This window comes from Quercus robur, chromosome 2 (genome assembly GCF_932294415.1).
Source record: "Quercus robur chromosome 2, dhQueRobu3.1, whole genome shotgun sequence".
Lineage (NCBI taxonomy): Eukaryota > Viridiplantae > Streptophyta > Magnoliopsida > Fagales > Fagaceae > Quercus > Quercus robur.
The window spans coordinates 53,916,574-53,940,865 of NC_065535.1; the positions used below are offsets into that span (position 1 = coordinate 53,916,574).

Below are 24,292 nucleotides of genomic sequence, written 5' to 3' on the forward strand. Positions count from 1 at the left end.
ACCACTAGTTGTAGAGCCATTGCCAGTTGATGAAGACATAGCAAAAATTTGTTACAAGCTTATAAACCAACAAATTTGTTACAAGTGGCATAATTCAAATTTTCAGCATGTGTGACAGCATAAACCATTGTTAACAATTATCAAATTAAGTAAGATAAACTCACATTGAAATCCTGCATTAATGCATTGCAAACAAGCACCTTTGTAAGAAACACCAAAATTCCAAGAAAGAAGCAACCAGAGATTGACAATTTGACCACTTAGTGTTGCCATTTGGCTTTAATTTGTGGTTTTAAGAAGTCTGTCTACATTTTCATGACTCTTGAATTTTGGATTAGACTAAAGTATAATGTTTCTTTGTGCTTTAAGGTGAAAGTAACTAAGGTTGGTAGTTTTTCCCATGAGCATGACATTTTAACACAAAGTGACTGAATCATAGAATAAATCTAGACATACTTAAATTTCTGTTAGGAACAGGGGTATTTAGTAGTTGAATTTGAGGACAACCAAGCCTCCAAGAATAGGGGAAGAGATGTGAACAGAGAGATAGAGAGAGAGAAAATAGAGAGGATTGAGAGAATTTGGAATTAAGAATGTTCATCTGATACATGCCAATCCTAACCACACTACTCTAATACCTCCCAATATCTAACTGCCTAACTACCTAAAGCCAGCTGTCCATATCCTAACTAACTAATCATATCAACTAACTCTCATGCTATACAATACTGGTGTGGAGAATACAAGTATATACTGCCAACTAAGCAATTACAATTATCACCTGTAGTACAATATCACTGTACACTCTGGTAGCACTAATGGATGCACACCTCATCAGCTACACTTGCACGCCTCATCAGCAACTCATGCATCCTTCATCAGTAACTCACACACGCACCCCTCCAGCACCACACATGTAGCACCACATGCATAACTAATCAGCAAATCATGCATCCTTCATCAGCAACTCACACACGCACCCCTCCAGCACCACACATGTAGCACCACACGCACAACTAATCAGCAACTCATGCATCCTTCATCAGTAACTCACACACGCACCCCTCTAGCACCACACATGTAGCACCACACGCATAACTAATTAGCAACTCATGCATCCTTCATCAGCAACTCACACACACATCCCACCAGCACCACACATGTAGTACCCATATGCACAACACCACATGCACACCTCAACACCCAACTAAGTAACATACTCACATACTTCTAACAATTTCGTAGTTTGTTAACTTGTGCTAGTGGACACTTTTTTCCCACCTATTAACTTGACCCACTACTTTTTGTCAATCACTCATAATTGTGAAATTGGGCATGAAAATGGTTGTGTTCATAGCATTAATGGTTGGAATCTTATTGGGTAACAGAAGAACATAGTTGTATATGACAGGGGAAGCTAAATGAATAAAAACCCAAGTACCATGATTAGCCAAATAAAACAGAGACTTTTTAAGTACCATCAGTACAATTAAAACGCAACCAGTACTCCCACATTGATGAATACAAAAAAAAAAAAAAAAAAAAAAAAAAAAAAAAAAAAAAAAAACAAAACAAAACATAGATTTGCATTTAAATTGTCCTTGCAACAACCCAATTTCGTTTTTTTTTTTTTAAACCCTAGGTTTCAAAAAATCAGATGAACAGAGCATATGAAAGTAAAAAACCAAAACTTGAAGCTCACCCAAGCAACAAATGAACCTAGAATCAAGAGAAAACAAATGGATCAAATACAAAAAATAAAAAATATAATTATTGCACAATGAACTCACCTGAACTCACCCAAGCAACAAATGAACCTAGAATCAAAGCTCTTTCTTCCTTAGGTTACTTGCACGATCATAGCCCAGATGGTTCTCGGTCAAGCAAAGCACATTGCATTGTGTAGGATCTTTGTTTGGTGAGCAAGTTGGGTTGGATGGGAGCGATTTTTAGGAGCGAGAGTGTTTTGATTTGTTTGGGCTTTTTTTTTTTACATAATATGTGTTAGAGTAATGGCTGAGGGAGAAGTGGGTTATGGCATAGTAACGGTGAGAATCACAGGTGGGTAAAGTATCAAAATTTAAACCACGGGTAGGCACATCAAATTAGAGGCAAATCACAGGTGGATAAAGTGTAATTATCCCTTTATTTTTTAATGAATTGAAGGGGAAGTTTCAAGTCAATGCAATACAATACATATACTAGAATGTTCTCACTCCTTAGCCCTCACCCTCTTCTTCTCTTATTTAAATCCGTGTTTGTTTTTGTAAATTTTCTTTTCCTATGAAAGTTGGAGTTATTGAAAAATGACAACAAGCATTAAAGGAATGGAATCAATGCTAGTGGGATTCAGATTCCACCCAATCGATGAAGAGCTTGTGAGTCACTATCTCAGGCTCAAAATGGAAGGCAATGACTCCCTAGTCCGTGTCATCCCTGAAGTTAACGTGTGCAAGTGGGAGCTTTGCGATTTACCTAGTATGTATTATTGACCAAAGTGTCAAAAATTAAAAAATTTAATCTTTTTTTTTTTTTTGGTTTGCCACAGTGTTTTCTCAAGGCTTTCAACCAGAGACTAATCACTATTCGTGCCGGATGGGCCCACGAAGGGGTAAAGCACTAGCCCAGGAAATTCTTTTCAAAGTGCAAGTGACTTGAACTAGGGAGCACACCCATAGTACTAGCTAGTGCAGTGTCTATATAGTTTTCAAATTTTTTATTTATTCAATTCTTAGTAACCATTCATTCAAGTTGGGATTTTTTTTTTTGTTTCTAAAAAAAAAAATTCATGCTCAATAGTACAAGTGCTGTGTCTATTTAGTTTTCAATTTTTTTGTTTCAATTCTTAGTAACCATTCATTAAAGTTGGGATTTTTTTTTGTTTCTCAAAAAAAGTTCATGCTTAATGTATTGGTTTTGCAGTGTCTATTTAGTTTTCAATTTTTATTTTTTTTATATTCAATCCTTAGTAACCATTCATTAAAGTTGGGATTTTTTCGAGGTTTAATAGCTCAACTGGCATTTCCCATATTTCCGATGAAGATATTGAGGCCTCTCGTCCCAACAATTGTATTATAAATAAAAATAAAAGTTGGGATTTTTTTTTTTTTTTGGTAACGAAGGGACTTGAATGTTTCATGGTTGCCCAGAGTTCTCAGTGATCAAGTCAGATGACCCAGAATGGTTCTTCTTTAGTCCCCGGGATTTCAAGAACTCCAACAGCAACAGAACGAACAGGGCTACCAAATCCGGGTACTGGAAAGTCACTAGTAAAGATAGGAAGATCAAAGCTAGAGGCACCAACAATGTGATTGGTACAAAGAAGACTTTAGTTTTCTATAGAGGTCGTGTTCGTGGTGGGGTCAGGACCAACTAGGTTATGCACGAGTATCACCCAATTGTCACTCTTCCTCACCAGGTTGGTGTTCTTCATGTTAATGCTCTTAATTTGGTATACATGAAGATGATGTTAAATTATGCATTTTTATTGGGATTGTGGTAGGCATAAATTTCCTTGGTTTACGTGTTTTATTGTTTCTTGGTAAGTATAATTTATGACAGTTTTTAGACCCCTTAAACAATTGATTAAACCAATGATTAAACCTAGGTAATTAGTCAAGTTGTTACTTAGTCCAATTAAACAAGTCTAGGTTATCACAATAATAAAGATCAAATCATGCAAAGTAGCGGAAAATAAATAACACACGATATGATCACCCAGGAAACCAAACCGGTAAAAACCTGGGGAGGATTTGACCTAGCTATCCTCAAGGTAAACTTGAATCCACTATCTTGAAAGAATCGAAGTTCATACAAAAGGACTTACAAGCACCCCCGCTTGACTTCCTAATGCTACTAACTAGTAGAACTTACTGACATGACCACGTGCAAGCTCCGAATCCACGGACTCCTTCTTTCTTAGATTCCCACCAGCTACAAGCACCACCGCTTGTGTATTCTTTAAGTTTTAATGGCAGCAACTGTTTTGATCATCAAGGTGTAGAAAATATCTCCTCCTTGAAAACCCTAAGTTTGTGTAAAGGAAAGCTCCTCTAGATCTCATAAGAGATTTACACAAACCGCAATATGAGCAACACTAAAACGTGGCTAGGGTTTGCCTTTTATACTTAGGACAAATAAGAAACCCTAAAAACGTTTTAAAACAACTAGGACTGAGTTGGAAAATTCTGCAAAAAAGCGATCTGCCCGAGCTTCGATAAGTCGAGCCTAAGCTTCGATCGATCGAGCCAGGCCGAAAGCCACAGTGCTTTCTACTTTACACTCGATTCCAACTTTACATTGAAATACAACTTTGAGCTAGTTTTAAACACTTCTAAACACATTGTTTTGATCATGGTTTGCCAACAATACAAATTAGAGTTCTAAATACATAAAATCCTACACTTTAGAACCTAACAAACTCCCTATTTGGCAATCAATGACAAAACACAACTTAGAAGCTCAAAGTTTACAAAATGAAAAGCCCTTTACAAAATAATGCTCATAAACCAAATTCAATCCTAACTACTATCCATCAGTTGCAAGTGTAGACAGCAGCTCAATTGAATCAACCTGTATATTTCCTGAAACACTAAACAAAATGCATAATCGCATGTGTGGAAATAATACAAGTAAACAAAATAACTTCTTGATTTCAAACAACACACAAATAAAGACATATATCAATGAATAACTCATAAATATAGATCAATAAGCAGTTTGAAACAAGAAACAAATAAAGTACCAACAAAAACATAAAACTCCCCCTAACATGAATATCCTATCAAAAACAAGGTAAGAGCTAAAAATGTTAAGTACACAGTGAAGCACCTAGATACAATCTAAAACTCCACAAGCTCCAACCAAAAACAAAAAGGCTCCCCCTAAAAACAAAAACCTACAAGTACTCCCCCTTTTTGTGACGGAATGCCAAAGGGCAAACAAGATATCCATCATCAAAAGGGAGGTGGTCTAAACTGCGCCAACTCTGTACGCAAGGCACGGATCTCATCAAGTACGTCCACCAAAATCTGTCCTTGAGCCGCCTGAACGGTCAAGACATGATCCAACGTGCGACGAATGTCTGAATCATCTGTAGCAGTCGGTGGACGAACAGCAGCATCAGCATCAGCAGCAGCACCTGAAGTCTCAGCAGCAGCTGTACCTATATAAGAGGGAGGAGGGGGAACACTACTAGATGACGCACCTCTAGGACGAGAAGGAGGAACTCTCAACTGAGCAACCCTCTGATGAAGAAAGGTGGCACCTATGGGAGCTATCACATGAACAGGCTCACCTGACGGAAAACCATCTAGACCTAAATAGAGCAGAATCCTATGAATGAAAATAGGATGAATCAGCGCATGCCCTACGACAGAACTCCTATGAACCTCGTTCAAAGAACGAAGGAACAAGTGAGGAAAATTGATGGACGCTCCAGAAGCAAAGGCGTACAAAAACACACATCGTTCTAAAGGGATGGTGTGGAAGTGAGAGATAGGCCACAAGGAATGACACGCAATCCTAAAGAAGAGATAGGCAGTCTTGGTAAGCTCAGCGGACGTGATCCGAGGATCAGAACCCCACTGGATAGATGACCCAGTGATGTAAGACATGACAACATTTAAAGAGGGTGACTCATCATAGGGATAGTCAGCATCCCGAACAACCGGCACCCCAAGAGCCTCAGCCACCACCCGAGGGGTAATGGTGAACTCTACACCTCATATCCAACTCCTAACGAGGTTGTTGGAATCATAGATGTGGCAAGAGAGGTTCGAGTAGAACTCTCTAATCAGGGCGATCGGAGGTGGATGATCTATCTCTACGAGAGGCAACCAACCCCTAGACTCAAAATTGGCCCTAATGGCCGGATCAAGCGCATCTAACACAACAACTCGCTCAGACCATATCTTACGCCTACAGTTCAAGGTGTCATAGGCTTCTCTACACTTATCATTCTTAAACAGCTCTACTCTAGGTGGAGACTTAGAGGAAGTGGTAATGGTCCTATGAGCTCTAGTTTTCCTAGGCATGGTACGAAGATAAGGATCAAAACACAGAGCGAAAGAACAAAAGCCACAAAACCAAAGCCAAGGGCATATTGCAAGTTAGCACAAAAACAAAAATATAGAATCAAAATCTATATGATGCATGAACAAGATTAAATGTCATGATGCATGTTCTAATGCAGTGAATTAAGTCAAAAAAGTTCAAATTACAAAATTGGCTTGCACATAAAGGTTTTTAACACAAAAACCCCAAAATATAGAAACCACTTGATCAATTTTAAAAAAATTGACGAATTGATCATTATACATGATATAATAACAAAAATAATGACCAAATACATCAATTGAAGAAGCCAATTTCATCAATTTAAGCCAATTTGACAAAATCCCCAATTCAGATCAAATTCAAAACCCTAGAATTTCCAATTTTTCAAAAACCACAAAATTGATCAAATTAAACTATAGAGAACATCAATATAACATCATGGCACAAAAACCCATTGATCAATTACACAAGAATAGGCTTGAATCATCAAAAACCCCAAAAATTTTGAAGATGCCAAAAATACCCATGAGAATGCATGAAAAATGCATGAAAACAAGAAATAAACTTGAAAAAGAAGGGCAAAAGGGTCTTACTGGCTTCTAAGGACAAAAACCTTGCAAAAATCTTGAAGGAAAACGACAAAAATTTGATGGTGGAGCCAAGAGCCAACGCGGAGAGAGAGAAAAGCTTGAAAAAGTTTGAATAGTGACTTTGAAAAAGTCCAATTCAGCTTTTTAAAAAACCTGATATACGAGTTTCGATCGGTCGAAAATCAGCCTCGACCGGTCGAAACAGACAGAGACTCCTTCTCTCAAAAATTTTAAAATTTTAAAAATTTCGATCGGTCGAAAAACAGAATGGACCGATCGAATCAGGTAGAGGCTCACCATATTTTTCAGGAAAAACACAATTTTTGAAAAACAAGTTGATTTAACTCAAAACATTAAAATTTAAGACCAAAAATGCATGAGTATGAGATGATATGATTTTCCAAATAAGAATTTTAAGCCCAATATTCCCAAAAACAAAATTTTGCATTCTCCACAAATTTTCAAGCAACAAATTTAGTTTGCACATAATTCAAAGTGATTGCAAAAACTTGGTTGGTCAAACCATAAACACACACAATAACATGTACAATGTTTAGCAAAGAGTAACTCGTGCAGTCTGTGCGACTAGCAAAGACATGAGATACATGTGAAGTGATATGTGAATAGCAATCAATCACAAAGTCTACAAAATTCATCACAAAGAATTTAAAAGAGATTATCACCTAAAGAGTTACATCATATAACTCCCACATCTCTTAGATCATAAGCTTGCAATCATGTAAGTTTCTTGTATTTATACCTCATAATATACATTCCAATTTTAAGTTTATGTGAGTTTGGCATCAAGCCTAATAGTACACACCAATTAGGTTTTAAGAATTAAGCACTTTTACCGATGCTTCACCTTATGTTCTTTTTGTGCATGTGCTACATTTTCTCGAGCACAAAATCTTATGATATGTACTAAGGTGTTCATGATTGGCTAGTGAACAGTGGTGAGATGGTTATTTATGCCTTTCTCTAAAAGTTCAAGTCCAACATTTAAAAACAAGTGACTTCAAGATTAAGACATAGTAATCAAAAACCATACACATCTTTCCCACACAACATGTACTACAAATCTTCAACTAGTAGAGTGCAATAAATAAGCTCATCAAAGCTAAACAAGGTACAAAGAACATATTATGTGAAAATAAATTGACCAACCTTGTTCTCAAAAACCAAGAAGAATAGTGCAAAAACAAAATGTGCTTCCTTTTTCCCTTTTTTTTATTTTTATTTATATTTATTTTTATTTAATAAAAAATAAATAACACCTAGAATGATATGCATGAATGTTATGCTATGCAAATCCTAGAGACAAAAAAAAAAAAAAAAAAAAAAAAAAAAAAACCAAAGAACAATGGTCACAAAGGGTAGAGCAATGAAGCACAAGGACCATGTCAGAAAGACTCAGTTAGGTCGAGTCTTTTGCATCCAAAACTTTTAGATGCACCACGAGCATTGGAGTTCTTATTCACTTGAGAATGATTACCAACTCCAGGATTGGAATAAAGGTTTAAAACCTTTACCAAATCACCAATAAGTACCATAGGATCAAGTGCTTGAGGCACAGGTACTTTTGGTTTGTTTGCTCTCTTTGCAGTTTGCAGCTTGTAGCAATTTGGACGTATGTGTCCAGACTTTCCACAAAAATGACAAACCCATGCAGGTTTATCATGTGTCTTGTCCTTAGATAGGGTAGGCTTCTTAGGCTTAGATTCTTTCAGATCAACCCTAATCTTCCTAGATGATGAACCTTCTAAGGGTTTAGCAACCTCACTCGCAGAGGGTTTGACAGTCTCACTCACTATCTTACTCATTGAAGGTTTAGAAGAAGAAGATGAAGGAACAAACTTAGTGGAATGGGGAGCGGACACACAAATTCTATCAACATAACCTAAACCAGTTTTGTCAGAAGATGACTTTTGAACACTCAGCATTTGATCAAGTTTAGAACTAGCAGATCTAGCAACAGATAAATCAAGTTTCAAAGATTTAACTTTATCAAGCAAAAGCATGTTTTCAGTTTTCACATTGTTCAAAAGATCATTAGCATCAAGCAATTTAACAAGCAAATTTTTCTTTTTAAGCTCAAGAGATTCAATTTTCTTTAGGCCAAGTTCAACATTCATAGCATCCTTTGCAACAACTTTGCAAAGTTTGTTATAGGCCTCTTGAAGATCTGCATCTTCAGAGAGTTCCCCATCAGAAGGGTTCTCTTCAACAGATATGCTCTCATCAACTACAGCAGTAGCAGTGAAAGCAATGAAGTTTCCATCCTCATCACAATCAGAATCATGATCAGAAACTTCACCATTACTAAGGGTTACAACCATAGACTTACCCATAGACTTCAAATAGGTTAGACATTCAGATTTCATGTGTCCATACCCTTGACATCCAAAACATTGAGAGCCCAAAGAATTATTGGAAGATTGACCTACTCTTTCTCTAGGTTTATTATTGTTATTAACCTTAGTGGGATCATGCTTCCTAAAATTTCTAGGTTCAGCAGTGTTTGTGCCTCTTGCCTTTCTATTGTTATTCCTGAGAAAGTTTCTAAAATTCTTGGCAAGATAGGCAATCTCTGTAGCAGAGAGCTCATCATCAAATCCACCACTATCAACATCATCAACTGACTTAAGAGCCATTGATTTGGATTTGGTAGTTTTGGGTAGATCCAACTCATAGGATTGAAGAGATCCTACAAGCTCATCAACAGGGATGGAGTTCACATCCTTACTTTCAGTAATGGCAGTCACCTTGGGTCTAAAGTTCTCAATCAAAGATCTAAGAATCTTCTTAACAATTTTAGGTTGATCATAGATTTCACCCAAGTTAAAAGCAGAATTAACAATATCATTCAGTTTAGCATAGAATTCATCAAAAGATTCATCATCAAACATTCTAATGCTTTCAAATTTAGAAGTCAATTGTTGCAATTTATTTATTTTGACAGCCTTTGTGCCTTCATGCACAGTCTGGAGGATATTCCAAGCAGTATGAGCGATCTCAACATTTGAGATTTTCTTAAATTCCTCCATAGAAACAGCATTAAAAATCGCATTCATAGCCTTGCTATTAAACGAAGCTGCTTCTTTCTGAGAAGTTTGCCACTCACTAACAGGAGTAGTGGACTTCTCCCATCCGTATTCAACGGAGTTCCACACCCTCTGATCAATGGATTTCAGGAAAGCTTTCATCCTTACTTTCCAGTAAGCATAATTATTCCCATCAAAGTGAGGAGGAATAACTAGAGAGTGTCCGTGTTCCATGACAACAGGGGTCAAGGATCAGCTCAGTGATCAAAGGATCAACAACGAAAGAGCTACCTGCTCTGATACCACTTGACAGTTTTTAGACCCCTTAAACAATTGATTAAACCTTGGTAATTAGCCAAGTTGTTACTTAGTCCAATTAAGCAAGTCTAGGTTATCACAATAATAAAGATCAAATCATGCAAAGCAGCGGAAAATAAATAACACACGATATGATCACCCAGGAAACCAAACCGGTAAAAACCTAGGGAGGATTTAACCTAGCTATCCTCAAGGTAAACTTGAATCCACTATCTTGAAAGAATCGAAGTTCATACAAAAGGACTTACAAGCACCCCCGCTTGACTTCCTAATGCTACCAACCAGTAGAACTTACTGACACGACCACGTGCAAGCTCCGAATCCACGGACTCCTTCTTTCTTGGATTCCCACTAGCTACAAGCACCCCCGCTTGTGTATTCTTTAAGTTTTAATGGCAGCAACTGTTTTGATCATCAAGGTGTAGAAAATATCTCCTCCTTTAAAACCCTAAGTTTGTGTAAAGGAAAGCTCCTCTAGATCTTACAAGAGATTTACACAAACCGTAATATGAGCAACACTAAAACGTGGCTAGAGTTTGCCTTTTATACTTAGGACAAATAAGAAACCCTAAAAACGTTTTAAAACAACTAGGGCTGAGTTGGAAAATTCTGCAGAAAAGCGATCTGCCCGAGCTTCGATCGGTCGAGCCTAAGCTTCGATCGATCGAGCCAGGCCGAAAGCCATAGTGCTTTCTGCTTTACACTCGATTCCAATTTTACATTGACATACAACTTTGAACTAGCTTTAAACACTTTTAAACACATTGTTTTGATCATGGTTTGCCAACAATACAAATTAGAGTTCTAAATACATAAAGTCCTACACTTTAGAACCTAACAATTTACTTTCCATGAAAGTGGAAGACGAAATCAAGAAATTGATTTCAAAAGAGACCATTATGGGATCGATTGGTAGAGAAATTCATAGAATTGAGGCAGTCAAAATGCAATTTAAATTATTTTTTACTTTTGTATGTAAATCCTATTATAAATTAGTCCACTTTAGACTCTTGTCTCATGAATGTAGGCCATTAGACCAAACCACTTAAACTCTCATGTTTACTCTCCTCTTTTATTTTTTTCTCCATCACAATTTCTACGTTATGTAAGCAATTAGAAGATTACTCTATGCATTTAAGATAATTGTTAACATTGTTTTCTTGTTGCGAGTTGATGATTTCTGTTATAAGTGGATCAAAAAAATATTTGGTCTAAAAAGTTTGCCCACTTTCTAATTCGATTGCTTTTTGAGTTTTAAAAGTATTAATCAAATCCTTGAAAATGATTCAATTTGGCACAGTGCAAACTACTAGTTGCACTAAAGAGCATGTTTATGATTATTTATATATTCTTCTCAAAAAAAAAAAAATTGATTATATATATAGCTGTCTAAAAAAATACGTGAGCAGCACGAATGGATAAAAAGCAACCAATTGGTAGGGACAACACTATGCTGGGATGAAGGGCCTATCCCCCTTCTCCTCAAAAACCTTTAATTGTGTTAAAATAACTTATATTTATTATTTATGAAAATTAATTTTTTTTAGGAGTTTAGTCCCATAAAAATATGTAAATTTGACCCCCCAAAAAATAAACTAGTCCTTTTTTTAAGACACTAAAAAGAAGTTTAGAAAAGATAGTAATATATCAATACAAAATTATAAAATTATAAATATGTTATACAAGCTTATAAACGCCCCACTCAAATTCATTTTATATATATGTATATATATATATATATATTAATAACCAAAACTTAGAGAAAATCCAATTAGATTTTGATTGAATACTCAATTTTGCATCACGTATCCCATTTAATTTTTAATTTTGTACCGAGTGAATTATTGAATGTAAAAATCAAAGAGTCCAAATTTAATTAAATTCTAAATTGGATTTCAAATGGAGTCTAATTTTCTGCCATGTGTTCATTTAAGTTTTTAATTTTTGTGGCAAATGAATTATTGGATACAAAAGCCGAAGAGTTTAAAACGAATTAAATTCTAAATTATATATATATATATATATATATTTATATAAATGAGAAACCATTACATATTTTAGAAATATATGGTTTAAAAAAAATGTAAACTAATACAATGTATAATTTGAATTTCTTCTAAAAATATTTATATAATTTGAACCATATAATTGTGATTGTTTTTAATTGTACATGTGCATATGCATGCACGGCACTACACACTAGTTATATATAATACATGATAATTTTTTGGGCATGTGGCTAAAGAAAATTCATTGTCAAATTTAAAATAAAGGACCTATTTGATTAATACTTTTGAAACTTTGGACTTTGGAGACCAAATTAAAAAATAGGATAAACTTTAAGAGCCAAATGTGGTTTTGCCCATTTAAATTCCATTAAAAAGTTAATTGGTGAATTTGTAATTTTTCACATTGGGTATAAGTAATAATCACATTCATAGACTTGGTTTTGGATAATTGTTATGCATTACCTTAAACTTCAAGGCCCCTTTGCCTGAGATTTTTTTTTAAAATAATTTTAATTTATTTTATTTTATAGAAACGAGGGTATTCAAATTTCTTTGAGTATCTGATGGACGTGTATAGTTCTCCCATCCCACACACCGGGTTATTATAGGGAGGAATCCCTTGGGAGTGACCCTAAGATACTGACAATAGATTTTGAACCTAGGATCTCGTGCGGCCTTGGGAACCATATAGTCAACCCTTGAGGTTCTTAAATGTTTTCAAATTGCCACAAACTTTCTTTGTTTTATAATTATTGTTTACAACAAGAGATTGTGAACTTCATTGTTTGTATCTCTAAAAACTAAAAACTAACATTTCTAAACAGAAAGTGTATTATTACTTGATGGATGCTTAATGTCATCCTAGACTTTGACTGATGTGAGTAGAAAAGTTTAGGTATATGCTTCTGATTTTGACGTTTGAATTTTGTTTTTTTTGTTTTTTCTGAAACTTTTGTTATCTACTACCACAAAGTAATAGTGGCTCATTCACTTGTGCAGAGGGCCTTTGTCCTCTGTCGCTTAAAAAAAAAAAAACAGATGAGAAGACTAATGTGACAGCCCGTGATGAAGGTGAAGAAAGCAGCTACATTGCTTCTGATTTTGAAAATCCAATGAGAGAGGATACAATTCCAGAGGTAAAAAGGAGCATGCCATATGGATATTTCCCATATCAACTTCTTATATGGACCATGAGAAGCATATTTGAAACTGATGCCTGTTTGTTTACAATTCTTAATTCAGGTACATGATCAGACAGAAGAAGACTTGGAATCAGCCCTTCAGCTGCTGCATCAGCTGCAGGATTATGATGCCTCTTCCTCACAACTTCCATTATACAATCAGCAGGAACCCTCTTTCGTGGATTCCACATTTACCAATGGCTGTAATGGACTGCAATTTCAGTCTGATGATAATGAACATGAAGAGGATCAAAGAAAGTTTGTCGATTCACTTTTTGTTGACCAGGATGAGCACCCCCATGAAGAAATACTGCACTTGAGTCACACAGATGCTGACACAGCCCAAGCAAAGGTAGAGGTAAACATATATTCTCCAACAGCTATTGGAGAATCTCCAATAGCTAGTAAACTGTAAATCTCCATAGCAGAATATTAACAGGAACATTGTAATAATATGAATCTCATATTATTACAATGTTTATGTGATAATTTCTTATAAATCTTTAAAAAATCTCCATGTCGAATGAAGATTTTAAGGTCTTTGATGTTTTGCACTGGTCAACCACCTATACTTTGCTGCATTACTGGCACTGTAGGCTTTCAGAACTTCTGTTTTTGAAACTGGCTGTTTAGGAAACTTGGAAAATTAACTTGTCCACTGAATTCTATACGTTACAGTGTGCTATGATTGAATTTGGAACTGTATCCTTTTCTGACGATAGCCAACATAGAGAAGATTTCTTGGGACTTGATGCTCCTTTTGACTGTCTACCAGCACCTGAACCTAAATTCATACGTTGCATTTCAAGAGTCTGTTCAGAATCTAGTCCAGAATCTCTTCCAAAGATAAGAACCTTCAAACCTCAATATCACCGAAGATCCCACCACGTTGTAGGACAAACAGCTGCTCGGAGAAGATTCCAATTGAAGAGTAACAGTTCACTTAAAATAGTGACCCAATAAATGGTGAGAGAATTAATCAAGCTGCAGCATATGATGAATAGATAACTGTCTCTACTGAGACATTCTTACATGGAAGTAAAATTTGTGTCAGGTTACTTGTATGTTTGCTATTATATTTTGACTCTATATGATTTCCTTTTGCAGGACAAAAATGCTTCAAGGCACAATGTTACTGTTGATCTTCCCACGGAAAAAAAATGTTACTGAGTCTAACAAAGAGCAGAAAATGGCTAAAGGCACCAATGCAAAGGAAATCCTGAAATCAACAAGAGATGGGTCAGCTGGCAGTGATCGTAAGGGTTATCTCAATTTCCAAGAGACATCGCTTCTAGTCCATGAATCTAGTCCACCCTGGGCGTATTTTGTCAATATACTAATTGGTGTTTTATTATTTGTGGTTGTTATTTGGGGAGTGGTGATATGTGGAAATTACTGGTGCTAAATTCAGACAAAAAAAATGGTTAACTTCACCTGAGGATTCTCTTCTTATGGGAAATGTTTTCCCACATTTTGTCCCAAGAAGAGACATGCAGTGGCCAGATGGGCATAGTCTCTCTTAGCATTTGTCTTTGTTGTCCTAATCAAATGTCGATACCCGGTATAAGTAGTGTTTCAGACTTTAGTTTTAGTTACTCAGATATGGCTTGATCTGTTATCATCTTTTCAAAAAATGTATCAAGAGTTATATTGTTACTTCAGATTTGAAGATATTCTTGTTAGAAATACTGAATAATTGTATATTGTATTTCTCAAATCATAGAATATACATGAGTGCCTTTTATATGGAAGGCAAAGTGTGTAGTACAAGTAAGTGTGCTATACAAGTAAACAAGGTGGGCCTAAAGCCCACATACCCTAATACACGTTAATAGCCCCCCTCAAACTCAAGGTGGATGTGAGACCAACTTGAGGTTGTCAACCAAAGTACGAAGACGTCCCTTAGGATGTGACTTGGTGAAGATATATGCAAGTTGATCTTTAGAGGTGACTAAGATTAGCTTGAGAGCACCATGGACAAGTTGATAACGGATAAAATGACAATCGATCTCGATGTGTTTAGTCCGTTTATGGAAGACATAATTGTGAGCAATATGAATGGCACTCTGGTTGTCACAATAAAGAGGAGTGATAAAGGATGTAGACACACCTAAGTCTTTGAGAAGCCATCATAGTTAAAGGAGCTTAGATGTGGTATTAGCAAGGGCACGATATTCTGCTTTAGTACTGGAGTGGGCCACATGAGTTTGTTTCTTGCTTCGCCAAGAAATCAAGGAAGAACCAAGAAGAAAGCAATAACCAGTGGTGGACCTGCGATCAGTGGGATCTCCCACTCAATCAGCAACAGAAAATGCATGGAGAACAAGAGGAGACTGAGCAGAGTAGAAAAAGCCATGGAAGATAGTGCCCTTTAGGTACCGAAGAATGCACAAAACAGTAGCATAGTGAGTCAATCGTGGAGTAGACATATACTGGCTCACCTGGTGAACAGCATTGGAAATGTCTGGACGAGTGACAATGAGATAAACTAGGCTGCCAACCAAGCGTCTGTAAAAAGAGGGATTAGACAATGATTTCCCTCCTGTGAGAGTTAGATGCGCATTAAGTTCAACTGGAATGTCAACAGTCTTGCTATCAGTGAGTCCAACTCGAGAGAATAGTTCAGAAGCATACTTGGCTTAAGTAATATAAAGTCCATTTGTAGAATGAGTGATTTCAAGACCTAAGAAGTAGTTAAGATGTCCAAGATCTTTCATCTCAAATTACTGATTGAGAAAATCATTGAGTTCTTGAATGCCACTGAGGTCATTATCAGTTATGATCATATTATCCACATACAGGAGAGGTAAAATAGTGCTTTTGCCAGTGCGACGAAGAAATAAGGCAGAATCATAATGGCTAGCCATGTAACCCAAGTGAGAGATAGTAGAGCTGAATTTGGTAAACCAAGCTCATGGAGCTTGTTTAAGGCCATAAAGTGCACGTTGAAGGTGACACACCTTGTTTGAATCAATAGAGAGACCAGGAGGAGGTTGCATATAAACTTCTTCACTTAAATCCCCATTAAGGAATGCATTTTTGACATCCATCTGAAAAAGGTCCCATTTATTGGCAGCAGCAACAGCTAAGAGGGCACGAACAGATGAGATACGAGTAACCGGAGTAAAGGTCTCTTCATAATCAATCCCATACTTCTGTGTAAACCTTTTTGCAACAAGAAGGGCTTTGTAGTGCTCAATGGACCCATCAGAGCGAGTCTTAATCTTGTAGATCCACTTACAACCAACCACAGATTTCCCGAGGGGGAGTGTCACCAAATCCCGAGTATGGTTTTTAGATAATGCATCAAGTTCCTCTTTCATTGCAATCTGCCATAAAGGGTTTGTGGAAGTCTCACGATAAGTGTGAGGCTCGTGTAGTGTAGCAAGGGCAGTGTAACAATGATAGTCAAGTAAATGTGCAGGAATAGATCTTACCCGAGTTGAGTGACAAGGTGGAATGTCTTGTGCAAGATCTTCAGGCGGAGCAGGAGAAGGGGACCCAAGCTCAAGGTTGGGGTTGGGTAGCTCGTCTTTGACCTGTTCATCTTCCACCTATTCATTAAACGGTGAACTAGGAAAGGGATTAGTGATATCTAGTGGTTGGATAGAGAAGTTTACAGGAGAATCAGGAGTAACTATAGGAGGATCAGGAGCAGCTACAGAAGGAATACGTACCTCATCTGGAAGGAGATCTAAGACAGAGGAGGAAGATAGGGAGGCACGGAAGTGAGAGAGTTCGACAAAGAGGCGATGTTCCCAAAAGACAACATTGCAGGAGATACGAAGACGATGAGAGGCAGGATCATAACACCGATACCCCTTTTGAGTTTCGCCATAGCCAAGAAAATAACAAAGCCTTGACCGAGGCTCAAGTTTGTTATACTCATGTGGCTGAAGAAGAACGAAACAAGCAGAACTGAAGGAGCGAAGGTGGTGAAAGTCTGGAGGTGACCCAAAAAGACACTCATATGGAGTTTGATTTTGGATGATAAGGCTTGGAATACAATTAATAGTACGAACAGCATGAAGAGTAGCTTCGTCCCAAAAAGGAGCAGGAACTTTGGCAGAGAGAAGGAGAGCACGAATAGTGTCAAGAATATGATGAAGTTTTCGTTCGGCTCTACCATTTTGTTGAGAGGTACCTGGACAAGTTAGTTGATGAACAGTGCCATAGGAATGCAAAATAGCTTGGAAAGCATATTGAGTGTACTCAAGAGCATTATCAGATCAAAAAATTTTGATACGTTTGGAAAATTGAGTTTCAATCATTTTTGCAAAATTAGAATATACTTGCAAAAATTCAGAACGATGTTTCATATTAAAAATCCAGCTATAGCGAGAGTAATCATCAACAAAGACAACAAAATATCGAGATCCACCACTACTAGAGACAGAGGAAGGCCGCCAAACATTAGAATGAATAAGGTCAAAGATATCAGTGGAAACTGAACCTAACAAATCTCTAGAAGCTAATTGTTGTACTCGAGAAGAAGATGCATGACCAAGTCAAGCATGCCAAAGTGCAAGGGAAGGAATAAAAGGAACAGCAGTAGCTGCAGCAACAAAAGCAGGAGTAACAAGTGGAAGACGAAGGTTGTTCACGGGAAGCATAGATGTTAAATTTTATGCATGTTTCCTTTCCTTTTAATGTGTGTGTGTATATATATATTTATATTTATAAAAGTTACACAAGCACTTATTTCCATTTTTTTCCCACATGCTTAGATTTGCGTTTGGAAATCATTGTTCCATTTTGATTCCTGCATTTGGATGTTTGGGACGATTGTCTATAGATATTTTGGAACAAAACTTGCGGCTGCCATTTTCCACTCTTGAGCTTGTGCTAATTTGTTTCCTAGTGGTTCTAATTTAGAATAGAGATATGGTATGGAACACTGGAGATGTTTGATCATTTTAAATTTTTAATGCATATATATTGTCTTGATCATCTTGTTTATAAGCAATTGTTGCCATGTTCTACTTGGAGTTTCCAGAGCAAGGTTAAACAATCAGAGAAATTGGTCTCTCTATGGGTCTTATTTCCATGATTTCACACGGTTCTATAAAACTACAGTTTACTGTGGTTTTCCAAGTGCCAACTTTGAAGGTGGTCAGTTGTTAGGGGTTGAGTATGCCAAAACTGGGACCACGTTCTAATTTTGGTGATTGCATGAATCTATTGGACAAGTCTCCTAGTTAAGGATTTAGCTATGAAGATGCATCTATCTGCCACTTCACTCAAGCTTTTATACTTTGTTGGGGTGAAAAGTGGGTGAATAGAAAGTGAGTGAGAGAAAAGTGAAAGGAATAAGAGATTTTCCTTGGTTTGGCTTGCGAAAGAAAATGGGTAGGAAAGGTAGGTTTTAAGCATTTCCCACTCAAGTTCAGCAAAACCTCATCTCCCCGAAATGGGGAGAAAATGAGGGTTATAAGGGAAAATTGCATAGATAGTATGTATTGTATACTTATAGGTAAACCTAACAATAGCAAAATAAAGATACACTACAATAACACTGCGCACCTTTAGCGTGATGGTTATTTCACAAGTATAAGTGCTTGTGGAGTGTGGGGGGCAAGGGTGTAGGTTCCAGTTTTTAAGAGGGAACTTTACACACATATATACTTAGATTAATACTACGACAAGCTGTTTGATTTATTTGGTGTTGGTTCTGCGGTTTAGGGAAGAAAAAAAAAATCAACAATTCAAAATTAATTAGCAAACTCACAACAAATCATCTGAATTTTCACTAATTGTTTTAATCATTTAATGCAAATTAAATTTCATAAAAAATAATAAGATAAAATCAAATGATTTATTGTAAGCTTGCTAATTAATTTTGAAATATTTTATTTTTTCTAAACCGTGGAACCAACGATTTTAATAATTTCATAGCATTGTAGGAGAATATGTTACATATTTCTCAATCTATACAATGAGTTCACTAACACACCAGCCCCATGATACAACGGGTCCGACTCCCCTCCCGTTTAGAATCCTCATGTTTTCTCCAGTTTTTGTCTAGATGACTGACACGTGGCAAATGACACATGCAAAGGTAAAAAAAAAAAAAAAAAAAAAAACACCATGTCAACTATGAATTTTCTCTCAATTTTTGGGTCTTTCTCTTTCATTCTTTCTTTCTTTCCTTTTCTCTCTCTTTGCCCCTCTCTCCAACATTGTCAATGTCGCTTGAGAATAAAAGTCACCAAGATCATAACTCTTTGGAAAAAAGGGGTAAATGTGGGACAATAGATGAGGAAATCAAAGAAGAATAAAAGATATTTCAGCCAAAAGCCAAAGAAGCTTTATTGTGCAAGGTGGGTGTGCAGGACATGCAGGTTATTGTCCTCCTTTTGTAGAGCCATTTTCATTTTACTTGTTAAACCATCATCTTCTCTATCTCGATCTTGTTTTTTATTTCTTTTATTTTTTTCCATTGTTTTGAGTAGTTGTTTGGCCGCATAATTTATTGTATATTTCTTGTTGATTTGGGCTTATTGAAGACCCAACACGTTATCACTGAATGGCCAAATCTATTTGACGTCAAAAACTTCAATTGATTTTTATCCCTCCATAGTTTTCTTTTCTTAGGTTTAGTTGTATATTAAGATTGAAAGGAAAGCAAACTTGGGTTTTGTCAACCAAAAAAAAAAAATCAGACTTGGGTTTTTTCTTAGCTTTCAGAATTCACTTTTTCCCAAGTTTTGATCTTGATGCCTCTGATGTTCAGGCGCCGGTGATAATGTTGGAGAGATAGCTAGGAAGAGGCAAAGAGAAGGAAAGAAAGATAAAATGAAAGAGAAAGACCCCAAAATTGAGAGAAAATTCATAGTTGATGTGGTATTTGTTTTACCTTTGGACGTGTCATTTGTCACGTGTCAGCCATCTAGACAAAAACTAGAGAAAACATGAGGATTCTAAAAGGGAGGGGAGTCGGACCCTACATTGTAAGCTCCACCAGTTTGCACTACATCATAGAGCAAAAGCTCCACCAAAGAAATGCTATTCTTGACCCACAAAACAATCTAAAAAAGGTATCCACTCTATACAAGCTCTTATTTACCCACAAAACAATCTAAAAAAGGTATCCACTCTATACACATATATGTCATATATCATATTTGTGTATATACACTCATAAGTCATTTTAGATACACATCTCAAGAGTGGTAATACTACTTTATACAGACATAGAATATATATGAGTTATAATTAGAATTTAACTTCAACATAATGGAAAAATAAGTTTCAAAGACAATGGGGATTAATGTGATATTAATTTATTTGTAACAACAATTTGAGTTAAAAAAAACATAATATTATTTCATAATAAATTTTATAACAACAAAATTATAAATACAATTATTTATTTATTTAATTTTATTAAAATAAAACAACATTTGGTAAGGATAGGGCAATTGGTGAAAATACCATAAGGTGGCGTTTGGTACGAGAAAATCCACATTACTCCTGGCATCCAGATTACTAGGAATGTGATGTCTTGCAATCTAGATGCCTAGGAATGTAACTAATCCTATGTTTAATTTAATTGAGAATATTATTAGATTCCTAGGAAAGTGAGATTATAATATTTGGTTTAATCCTAGAAATCTTAAATTGAATTATTTGTTTTCCCATTCTATCCTTAGATTTGTAAATCCAATATATGTATTTTTTTTAAAAAAAAATCTTCCTCTAAATAAATAATGAAAAACAAAATATAAACTATAAATTATGACAAATTCATTAAAACTACATTCTAACATTTCAAAATGACAAGTACAATACAAAAATAACTATTTAAATTCTCAAATACTTTATTCTTAATAATAATTTTTAAAGGAGCTTAATCCATAACAAAACAACCTGAAGACATTTAGGTCTATAAGACCATAGAAGTAGCAATAAAAATAAAAGTAGTTCATCAACAATGAAATAAATGCGATCTATTACATATATAATGTATTCACTCTTGCATTTGTGAGCACTTGAATAACATAGTCATACCTAATGTCCCCAGGCAATGAGTAAAAATAATCACATTTACGTGTATCAGCCGTAAGCAATTCTCTAGCTTTGATTCCTCCTGATATAGAAAGTCCTTCGATTTTCAATAGTTCATTGAATACTTACATTCTTCTCTTAGCTTCCTCTAACTCAATCTTGAAGCAAGATGCAATGTGGCCATATGTCCATTAGTTTCTTCATACTTTTTTTTAATTTTTTTTTTTAACACGTGAAACCTAAATAGAACTTTGTTAATGAATATATCAACAGAGTTTTCTATTTTGTTTACGTTGTTTTGGTAGGAAGAGATAAAGACAAAGGAAAAGATATTGACGATTTATTTTATATTTTATCTCAGTTCCTTAAATGATAAGGAAAAAGGGTTAAAATTGTTAATTTATAAAAAATACAATTTCCTTTAAGCTTGGGAATCTGGATAACCACTTGTTTTAAAGGGAATCCACTTTTCTACTGAACGAGGGTTAAAGGGGGAATCCAGATTCCCCTGGTATCTGATTCCCTAGTGTGATTTGCAACCAAACATGAGATTCTTTAAACATTCCTGGGAATCCTAAAAATTACCCCGTATCAAACGTCACATAAGTGTAAAGGAAAAAGTATGCCAGTGGAAAACAGAGGATAGTGCTAACTATCAAGAAAATATTGATGGATTGAACATGCCAAATGTTGGATCGTATTCTTCAATGCTCTTGTACTTGCATTCATGTGAAACATCATAAAAAAGGCCAAAGAAACAATCTCAAATGCTTGAAGCACAAATTGAAAATTTTCAATTTGAAATTTACAATGTGGCAACAATTATAAAGCAAGGAAATGATATTTCTAAGGAGGGACTTGCCATCATAGAGAGTGGATTCCCACATTGTTATTTTGAGGAGAAAATATTTATAAGAATTGATGAGGATAAATACATGCACTAGATCACCTCCAACTTGATGCTCTCCTAATTCTTATTAAGAATCCAGGAAAAATAGAGTATTTTTTTGGTATTCTATCTTATTATAGGCGTAAAATTTTATTATCTAAGATGATATATGGACCAAATGCTCCTTAGAAGTTGGATAATCTTTTGTTAAATTTTTTGAAAATTCACTTTGGGAAGAAGACTACTAAATGATGTGATGTGTGGTAGTAGCACTTAAATTGCATGGTACTAAAAAATGCAGGAAGTACTTTGCATACTTTTGAAACGCTTTAACTTTGTATATGGTGGAGTTTATGTAATAGCTAATGAGTTTGTAATTGGTGAATATAATGGAAGATCAGGTTTTATGTACTTGAATAGTAAGGATGATGGTTTTCTTTTAATTTGGGACTATCATAACAGATGTGACAAAGAAAGAAGTTGAGATAAAAGGTTAAACTAACATATTTCTTTAAATTTAGTTAATCACATTATTTTTATTATATATAAATTATAAAATGAATGGATAGGGAAAGAAGTTTAAATAATGTAATAATTATGAGGTGTCATTTTTTGTTAATTTTTTTGGTATATGGAGTTTCAATTTAACGAATTCAACTAATCACTTTTTTTTTTTTTTTGGGGGGGGGGGGGGGGGTATAAACAAAATGGATGATTTGAGAAAAATAAAATAATATAGTAAGTGTGATTTTTTTAAATTTTATACTTGTCATCTTTTACTAATTTAATTAGTAAGAAGTAATATTTTTTATATAATAATTAAAAAAAAAGTTAATTCTTATATACTATGTAATAGGGGTTAATTCTTTATCATAACTTTTTGGTATTCTATCTTATATATGTATGTATATATATTAAATGGTGCTCCTACTTATAGATTTCTAAAATTGGAAAATTACTTCTCTAATAATTTGTTAATATGATAAGTTATGAATGGTGAACTCATCCTACCAATAAAATTAAAAGTATGGAATAGTTGGTGGGTTTAGTTAGTTCAACTAATAATGTCTTTTGTGATTGAATAAGAAATATAGTAAAGTCTATAGCAAAAACTAATTAGTGTCTTAGTCAGATAATAAAAGCAATCATTGATTCATTATGGAACAACATCATATGTTGAAATTGTGTTGTATTTAAAAAAAAAAAGAAAAAAAATTCTCTTTACATTGAGCGCATTAAACCAATGGAGAAAAGAACACCCATTTCCCTCCTCCTTTCCATTGTTTGCCAAGTTTTGCAAGTATAAGGGTAGCTTTGTTAAACTTAAGGGTCCATTTAGGATCTGCTTATTATGCTGAAACTGAAATTTTTTTTATGAAAGTATTGTAGATAAAGGTAAAAGTTAGCTGAAACAATATAGTGGGATCCATGAATAGTAAAAAAAAAAAGCTGAATAGTAAAATAAGTTGGTAAAAATAATCTTTACCAAACGAACACTTAACTTGAATATAATTCTTCATTAAAAAAGGGGGAAAAAACTTGAATACAATTAAATGGAGATTACATCAAATGAATCTTTGAGCGCATGATGTCAAGGGTGGCTCGATATTGTTGGTTAAAGAGAACAATTCCAAAAGGGATCTTTTTTTTATTTAAAATATACTATTATAAAGTTTTACATTTAAAAAATCATTCTTCTTTTTCTTTTAAAATGCAAAATTATTCTTCTAAAAAAACCCAAAATTATTTCTATCTCTCCAAAAATGAAAATTACTAATTAAGTTTATTTATTTAGATTTTACTAATATCTACTTTTCAATTAATAATATAATTAATCTACCTAATTTTCTCGTAACGTAATTCATTTTAAGTTTGATTTTATCTATTTTAAATTTGAATAACTTATTGTGGGGCCAGAGAATTTGTGACCCCGGCCCACTATACATTAGGGCTCAAGACCCACGCCGAGGAGAGACGTTGTCAAGGACATGCAGCGAAAGTCCAAATGGCCTAGAAATGCAGTCGTGGATGATCCTATCCTTGGCATCCCAAAACCAAGAAGGGAAGAACGACATGCCATCAAAGGCAGCCCCTAAAACGCTCCTAGAAGAAAAGATGAGTACAATAGAACTTGCACGGGGGTACAGTGTGGGAGCGGTTCAAGGAAAAGCTGTCACTTTCGCATTGAATGCCCCAG

At 35.2% G+C, this 24,292-nt stretch overlaps 2 protein-coding genes across 2 annotated transcripts; one reads left to right on the forward strand and one right to left on the reverse strand.

The window, feature by feature from the left end:
* Positions 1–2,306: 2,306 nt before the first annotated feature.
* On the forward strand, positions 2,307–14,604 carry LOC126700533 (NAC domain-containing protein 4-like). The gene is made up of 5 exons (XM_050398734.1): positions 2,307–2,478; positions 3,150–3,314; positions 13,018–13,154; positions 13,261–13,610; positions 14,307–14,604. The coding sequence occupies exons 1-5, from the start codon at positions 2,307–2,309 to the stop codon at positions 14,602–14,604; spliced, it is 1,122 nt and encodes a 373-aa protein (XP_050254691.1).
* Positions 14,605–15,493: 889 nt separating this feature from the next.
* LOC126700541 (uncharacterized mitochondrial protein AtMg00810-like) lies at positions 15,494–16,134 on the reverse strand. Its single transcript, XM_050398741.1, has 2 exons — positions 15,999–16,134; positions 15,494–15,837 (listed from the first exon to the last, which is right to left on the reverse strand). Exons 1-2 carry the CDS (start codon positions 16,132–16,134, stop codon positions 15,494–15,496), a joined length of 480 nt encoding a protein of 159 aa, XP_050254698.1.
* Between the last annotated feature and the right edge of the window lie 8,158 nt (positions 16,135–24,292).